Source organism: Bombus terrestris, chromosome 11 (assembly GCF_910591885.1).
Source record: "Bombus terrestris chromosome 11, iyBomTerr1.2, whole genome shotgun sequence".
NCBI lineage: Eukaryota > Metazoa > Arthropoda > Insecta > Hymenoptera > Apidae > Bombus > Bombus terrestris.
This window is the reverse complement of record NC_063279.1, coordinates 13,497,075-13,505,161: the sequence shown is the minus strand read 5'-3', so window position 1 is coordinate 13,505,161 and position 8,087 is coordinate 13,497,075. Positions and strand designations below refer to the sequence as shown.

The window sequence follows — 8,087 nt, the reverse complement described above, 5'->3', positions numbered from 1 at the left end:
GTATATATGCGTATACATCGTATATCAAATCTTCTTCCCCTAAAATCCATATTTCAATGATATTTACAAATATCCATTCCTACAAGTTGTATATAAATCATCGAAAGGCTAGAATATACGAGAACAAAATTTTCTGGAAAGAATAAGTAAGAAGCCACAACACGGAAAATTGGGGAGGTAGAGCAACCAAACACAAGAAGCATGGCTATACGATTATCCGAATATTACCTATATAGTACATTGTTCTGTTTTTTGTATTGCATTATATTTTATGTACTTGTTGCAATATAGGATTGTGGGACTATACTATGTACATTACATATTCGAAAGACATTGAATAATGTACGGATTTGTGGTACGATAAATATACTAACAATATGGATTAATAAAAGGTAAAAATATTTATTACTTATTTTTGTTGTACAAATTCTATTTTATTCAAATGCTTCCTTAGATCATCTGCGAGACAACTGAAACAAACGGATTTATTGCGATAACAAATCTTCAAATGTATGCTTTAACGTAATGTATTTCACACTTTGATTAAAGTTCAGATACTTGCACATATTCGGTAAGTTCTTGAAATAAAATTTTGATGAATATCCTGTTGGAATTTGTCGGATTAATTTTATACAACATAATACTTGCCACGATATAGAATCGGTAAATAGTAAGTGAGCAAAGAAACTTTGCTACATTACGGAATTTATTTGTATCTAAACGGCATACTGTATGATACAAATCCTGAGAAATTTTCTTAAATGATGTGACATACATTTTATTGGTCGCACAAAACCGACTAGACAAAAATCTAAAGAATTTTTATATGTTCTCATTTCTACACGGCAATCTAAAAGCGCCTGACAGAGTTCACTTTATTGTCCAGGTTATAGTTTTTCATTAATTTGTCTGCACATTATTCAAAATCAAAATTCAAATTCATGAATGTACTGTTAAATATATCGTTCTCCTATGCGCAGTTAAGTTTGTCTCTGTATTATCTACTATCATGTTTTCTTTCCCTTTTGCCCCTAACATTTGAACTTAATATTTCTTTACCTAATTCTTCATCTCTACCTTCATTATCAATATATTCTGCATTAAACTTAATACATTTAATTTGTCTTGAGGATCCGTTGCTTCGTCTAACGTTACCGACTGAGTAAATTAATCTACAATATCAAGCTCTTCGGGAACTGCTTCATGATGTTAGCGATTCGAGACTGTTCTCTCTGACTACTGAGAGACTAACTTACTCTACGACTGCTTGGAGCTCCAAAAAGCTCGCACGAGACTGACATTGCTAGATTCGATGTCTAGCAAGTCTCAAAACGAAAGTGCCTGATCAGAATGCTCATGCGTTACACATTGTTTATTACCCTGATTTTTGGCGAGAAAAGTGTGAGTAATATTACCAAGGATATACAGGTTCTGCACAAGTTCTAGTGATACCCGAACGAACTTCGATTAGGATTGACGAATCAATATGCTGTTGGGACTATTATTACTTACCTATTAAGAACACCATAAACATGGAAAATTAAAAGCGTTGACTCAGAAATAGCCTTTTAACTACGGAAATGTGCGCCATAAAATTATCTCCGTCATCAAATTCTCGCAATTGTTTGCCCCTTCGAACGAAAAGATAGCTATGTTAATGACCCTCCAGGTTTCTTATTTCACGCCCTATGAACTTACCACATTAACAGTTTCATCTTCATTGTGCTTTCGTATCCATCGAATGTATGTACGCGTATATGTGTACACGTATGTGTGTTGATGTAAGTATGTATATGCACGTTACAGATCAGCCACATTCACTTGCGAAAAATGTGAAACAGTTGAGTCAGTATGTTGAGTATCTATAAGTTCTCTCATCCTGTTGGTCTACCAATATGTAGGTTGGCTATTACATTGGGAAAATCACTTGATTAAATACTTACAAGAGGGAGTCACAGTTGTGGACATCGCATTTGAAATGGCACTACATGGAAGCTATAGTTAACATTAACAAACCACTAAACAGTATCATTCAACAACTGTTTAAATATGAAATACTTTCCTGGATAACTGCAAACCTCTCCCCATGAATCATCTGCAAAAAGATAATCTTGTCGAATGATCGTGCTATTTGTTTATTATCTGAAAATAAGCAGAGTATTCTAAGCCATAATTCCACCAAAGTAAATTGAAACCAATAAGCTCATTATGTAACTAATTCAAGCACAACACAGTTTACATATGATATTTATTGGACAAACAATATAAATCAATGCTGCGGGCAGTACTAATTGACCTGGACAAAGTATCAGATAATGCTTGAGATGGCGGCCTTGTATACAGATGGTAAAAAACAAATACAGGAAAATAAATATAATAAATATCCGACAAACTCACAGAGTCCAAACGTAAATGAAGTCACGGGCAAAGGTCGATACAAAATATGTTAACAAAGGCGATCTACACGACAAAGCTAATATGATAAGAATTGACCTCCTCATACTGAAAATAATTAGAAACCACTGGATCAAAGTAAGAGACATCGAAGATAGTGTTAAGCTTAATGTTTAGTTCCACCTACCCTTAATACTTCGAAATTACAAAATAAACTGGATACACCTCGACTGAAAAATTCGTACATTTAGAGGCGCAAGGTCTGAATCAGAGGTCAGAAAATATGCTTATAACTTACCATCACAATCGAAAACTACAAGACAAAAGAATACTTCACGAACTGAACAACTATTCTGTTCGACTTCAGACATTGGTTATTGCGACAATTATAGGAAGAATACCAACCTTTATTGATGATTGACCTGAACCACAGGCGACAAGTAATGTACTCAATAGAATTATGTATGCTCTGCGCATAAATACATATTATACAACTGTATATGGCAATTACTATATATGTAGAATCCTCGTACATACTATTCAACTAACACATAATAAGTGTATGTGTGTATTACTATAGTCTGTAGAAGTCTTCGATAGTATTTAGCCTTAGTTATTGATATATTTATATTAGTATTGATTTATATATAGTTGATTATATTCTTCGATTAAATTTGATTATAATCTTTAATTATTGATAATATTTAATCCTAATTCGTCTTTGTCTTAGCTTCAAGTCTCGATAGAATACTACATATTGTAAATTATTTGATTGCCCGTTCGTTTTGATTGAAAGTTCGTTTCGATTTTTAAGGAATTTTGTCGACATGAAAGATCATATTGAAAAGTTTTTCGCCGAAAAGCCTGAGAGGTTCTGGAAGGATGGAATATTCGAGTTACGTGAAAGATGGAGAAAGGTTGTGGAACAAAATGCCATCTATATAATTCAATAAATGTATAATGAATCGAAATGTAAATCGGAACGAACTTTCCGGACAACCCAATAGTAATAGAATAACGTTATGGTAGTTGCTTAGAAAGTTGCTAGTTCGGATTCGAATCCAGCAGAAGTTTGCATTTTATCTATTTTTGTATCATTTAATAATATATTTACACTTGTGAATGAGGCGATTAGGATAATATGTTAGGTTATAAATGCATTTTCAAGTTTGAAATTTATGTAAAATAATGTATAATATGTGGTATATAATATGTAATATTAATATATAATATGTAATACAGTATATAATATTTATAAATATATATAATACGTAATATATAATATTTTTACGGTAAGATTCGTAAAAAAGAGAAACGAAAGAAAACAAAAAAAGTAGAAAAATAAATGAGAATTAGTAAAAACCTTCTGCCGGATTTGAACCCGAACCAGCCGCGTAGTAAATACGTATCGTAGCATTATAGCTACAGTACGTTTTGAAACATATGTGTCATATATCTGAGTTACTTGATCCATATAAAGTTTAAGCCAAGATATTTAAAAAACGAAAATCCATTTTAGGAAAACCTATAAGGTTTTTGTAACACTATACGATTACTACAACTTTCACGTAGTGCCGTTTGGAGAGTGATTTCCACACCTGTATCTTCCCCTTGTTACTCGTTGCTATCCCGCCACCACGACTGCGAGTAGATTGTGCAGAAACTGTAGTTCACGTGCTTGTAGTTACGAAGTCACGAGTATAAAGTGCCATATTGCTATGATAAGAAAGATTATTCCGCACCCTAATACGAGACCCTTGAATCATTGTTTGATGTAAGCGGTCGATCAGTGCGTAACAGGAAAAATGGCGGTTAGTTTGCCTGTCAATCTGGCCGGCCACTGACAATAATGTAAGAAGTGGGTATTGCTCTACGCCCACATGCCTATTGAATGCCGATAAGAACATAGTGGATTTCTTGTTAAGCACCGCATGTGCCGCGCACAGTCACCATGAGTATTTTAAGAAAGAGGTAATTATATTACGAAATCTTAGTTGATTTGAAAAATTTTCAGTTATGTATACTTGTTCTTTCTTTAGATTATATGAATTCGATGATGCACTAAACGCTGAAGAAATAGATCTTATTAATCTCAAACGATTATGCTTCCATGGTATGTGTTTTATATATGTGTGTATATATATATATCTTTTAATCTTCTTTGTGTGTCACAGTGGATGTTGTAATAAATGGATAGATTAGAAAAGCTTACTAATTGATGGTTAATTATTTATAGGAATACCGGATGAAGGAGGTTTGAGACCTCTATGCTGGAAACTTTTATTAAATTATCTACCTTCAACAAGAGCCAGTTGGTCAGAAACGCTTATTCGTAAAAGAACTCTTTATAAAACATTTATTGGTACAGTTTGTTTCTCTTATTTGATTTACAGTTGAAGATCACATGGAAAAATATGATAAGTTAATACCAAACTCAGATGGAAAGATAGTTTTGATGTGAATTTAATTAACAGCATATTGAATTTTATTGTTCTTCTATAAAAGATAAATATATATATATAATATATAAATAAAATGTAACTCATGATGTTTTTCACCTGTGGTTTTTGATCATAAAGGTATAAATAATGAAATTAATCAGTAATGAAATTGCATTGCAGAGGATCTCATTGTTACACCAGGTGAAGCAAATAGTGATGGAGAAAGAGTAGATGTTACACTTCACGATCATCCATTAAATTTAAATCCTGATAGTAAGTGGCAAACCTACTTTAAGGATAATGAAGTTCTTCTACAAATAGACAAAGATGTTAGGTATGTTTTTGACCATATGCTGTAACAGTTTCTTATGTGTTAGAAATATAATGAATTATATTTATAGGAGATTATGTCCTGATATATCGTTCTTCCAACAAGGCACTGATTATCCACGTAAAGAGATTGTAAATGCTAATGGACAGAGACGTTTACATCATAGAGTGCAACATACAGTTTTAAGAAGTGCAAATGTAGAGAGAAAGGGACTGGGTATCACTAAGGTATTTCATATTTAATGATACTATAAATAAAAAATGGTATTAATGTTGATTCTTATGCTTTATTGCGGATGGAAAGCAGCAGGTAACACCGTTTAACTACTTCAATTTCATATCTTAAATTAGTGTTGTGAAAAAACTTCATTTGTTTACCTATAGATAGCAGTATCTATTAGAAAAGCTACAGAAGATTATGCACCACTAGCGGAAGGTGGTGAAGCTCATTGGGAAGTTTTAGAAAGGATACTCTTTCTGTATGCCAAATTAAATCCAGGACAAGGATATGTACAGGGTATGAATGAAATTGTTGGACCTATATATCATGCATTTGCTTGTGATCCTGACCAAAACTGGAGAGGTAATCATGGAAAAACACACTTTTAAATTCTTTATATTTCACATTTACATATTTCTTATAGAACATGCAGAAGCAGATACATTTTTTTGCTTCACCAATCTGATGAGTGAGATCCGTGACTTCTTTATAAAATCACTGGATGAAGCTGAGTTTGGAATAAATTCGATGATGGGTAAGCTCACAACTCAAGTCAAAGTTAATGACCCTGAAGTTTGGATGCGTTTGCATCAACAAGAATTATGTCCTCAATACTATAGCTTTAGGTAAGCTAATAGAAATAATTTTCTTTTTTTAGAAATTATTATTTTTATAAATAAAAATTATCCTCTCTCTAGATGGCTAACGCTTCTTCTTTCACAAGAATTTCCATTACCTGATGTCATGAGAATTTGGGATTCTCTTTTTGCTGACGAGAATAGATTCAGTTTTTTGATACATATTTGCTGTGCCATGATTTTGTAAGTATCTTTTGTTGTAATAAATTTTAGTTCTAAATATGAATATAATTTAAGCATGTGAAAATTTTCAGACTCTTGAGGGACCAATTACTTGCCGGAGACTTTGCTACAAATGTTAAACTTTTACAAGTAAGTTATATTTCCTTTATACCACATAGAAAATTAAAACTGAATGTACGTATATCTTTTGCACTTAAACGAAAAAATTATATTCAGTAAGATATCCTTTGAAATATTATTGAATTTAATGCTTATGTTTATTCTGATTTTGTTTTAGAATTTTCCTTCGGTTGACATCCAAATAGTACTTTCTAAGGCAGCTGCATTGGCAGGCAAAAGTCTGAACTCATCGTAACGTGTAATTGTGCTGTTTCATAAAGAATTGAAAGTATAAACGAATCGTTTGGAATGGAGTGCTTAAACATCCTTCAAAGGTATATATTCCTAACGCTGTTGTTCCCTTTGTTTCTTCTTATTTCTCTCATTTTCTCATTTCTACAATGCAAATTATGATCTTACACATAGGCCTGAGCATCCTTACGCGAACAACTTATCAGAACTAAAAGAGTCGTTCTAAATGGTTCGCATAGATATATACATATATAGATATAACGTAAATACCGTATTACGTGTAAGAATCGTTGAAACGTAAAATGATTTTAAACAACGTTTTATACTCCCAAAATATAAAAATTTCTCCATTTGTATGTCTCTGGGAGGCCGGGATTGGTAGAATCTAAATTTGGCTCTCTGTTTCTTTATTAATCGAGATAAAGAGACTCATTTAACCCTTAACAAGAAATGAAGTGAGTTGTAAACTCAATGATTCTTATCGCATTTCTGCAGATATATTTAGTTATTTGTTATTGATAAGATATATACTTAAGTATTTTTTCTTTATTTTTCTTCCTAGAAAATTGATTGCACTTTAGCATGTTTAAATTTATATAAATAAGTGAGTTTAAATATTTTATGTAAATTAAATATTAAAAGGATGTTACATTTAAAAATTTTATGTTACAGTATCGTCATTAATCTTATTGTTATTATTATTATTTTTCTTTTTTTTTTTTTGATTGAATGATTGGATTAAGATATATACATATAAATAGCAATAAAAGAAAGGAGCAAGTTTACTTTTAAAAAGTAGACATTTTGAATAAAAAGTACTTTTGTTAAGGGTTAAGAAAAACATAAGAACTGTGCTGTGAATGAAAAATTCAGCCATATTAAAGATCTAATCTTTGTTATGTCCAAAAAAAAAAAACGAAAGGAACAAATGTTTGGATATTTAGAAAAGCATTTATTAGTAAGTTGAGATTTCATAAAAATTTCTTAACGAAAAAGGTGTGAAAGGTAATCTAGTAGTTATTGAATAATTACAAGAGCGCAGAAAGAAAATAAAAGATGTGCGAATGCGTCTGTAATACTGGCTGATTCGACATACATTTTGTAATCATTAAACACTAATATTATTATCGTTTGTACGCGCAATAATTACGTACTGTGTTTAAGTGAAATATTATATTTTGTAATCTTATTTTTGTAATGACCTGCGTCGTTTGTTCTGCGTTTATAAAATAAAAAAATGTTATATTTGCATAAATTGTTTTCTTTACAATTCTATATATATTCTATAACCCACCTTTTCTATCTGTTTATCTCACACTTTGAAGTTTTGCGATTTGTTTTATTTATTAACTTGCGAATGTTTTACCATTTAAGTATCACTTTCGACGTTATCGATTGAGTATAGAATAAGATTGCACCGCCAGCAATGGTTGAAGTAGGAACTCATGATAAGCAATAAATAAAATAAATTGAAACTAATGAAAAAATTAGTTAAGAACACATGAAATTTTAAGCGAAATTGTATGAAAA

General features: G+C 31.4%; 1 protein-coding gene and 1 long non-coding RNA gene across 15 annotated transcripts in view; one reads left to right on the top strand and one right to left on the bottom strand.

The window, feature by feature from the left end:
* The window catches only part of LOC105666235, a 31,539-nt gene extending 27,705 nt beyond the window's left edge, over positions 1-3,834 (bottom strand). For 4 of the 11 annotated variants that reach the window (XR_007225727.1, XR_007225728.1, XR_002308136.2 and 1 more), the window contains exons 1-2: positions 1,699-3,834; positions 1,513-1,631 (exon numbers count right to left, since the gene is read on the bottom strand). This is a non-coding gene — a long non-coding RNA (uncharacterized LOC105666235). Of the gene's footprint in view, positions 1-378; positions 1,632-1,698 lie in introns of those variants that run through there. The other 7 variants (XR_007225733.1, XR_007225732.1, XR_002308135.2 and 4 more) reach the window with 7 other exon arrangements.
* A 152-nt stretch (positions 3,835-3,986) lies between these two features.
* Positions 3,987-7,812, top strand: LOC100645919 (TBC1 domain family member 13). 4 transcript variants are annotated; one of them, XR_007225725.1, is made up of 12 exons: positions 3,988-4,365; positions 4,434-4,507; positions 4,631-4,756; positions 5,016-5,169; positions 5,237-5,393; positions 5,470-5,475; positions 5,550-5,748; positions 5,810-6,011; positions 6,084-6,206; positions 6,278-6,335; positions 6,484-6,640; positions 6,732-7,812. XR_007225725.1 is itself a non-coding variant. In XM_048410079.1 (11 exons), exons 1-11 carry the CDS (start codon positions 4,346-4,348, stop codon positions 6,559-6,561), a joined length of 1,197 nt encoding a protein of 398 aa, XP_048266036.1. In that variant the 5' UTR covers positions 3,987-4,345; the 3' UTR covers positions 6,562-7,812. The 4 variants fall into 4 exon arrangements, 3 of the variants coding, with proteins under 3 accessions (XP_048266036.1, XP_048266037.1, XP_003399005.1); XM_048410079.1 differs by having other exon boundaries at positions 3,987-4,365; positions 6,484-7,812; XM_048410080.1 differs by having other exon boundaries at positions 3,989-4,365; positions 5,473-5,475; positions 6,484-7,812.
* Positions 7,813-8,087: the final 275 nt, after the last annotated feature.

Bases quoted from the DNA above. Each gene is read 5' to 3' on its own strand.
- LOC100645919 (XM_048410079.1), top strand. From the start codon at position 4,346: ATGAGTATTTTAAGAAAGAG. The intron at 4,757-5,015 runs GTACAGTTTGTT...ATTGCATTGCAG, and splicing joins TCTTTATAAAACATTTATTG to AGGATCTCATTGTTACACCA. The intron at 6,336-6,483 runs GTAAGTTATATT...ATTTTGTTTTAG, and splicing joins CAAATGTTAAACTTTTACAA to AATTTTCCTTCGGTTGACAT.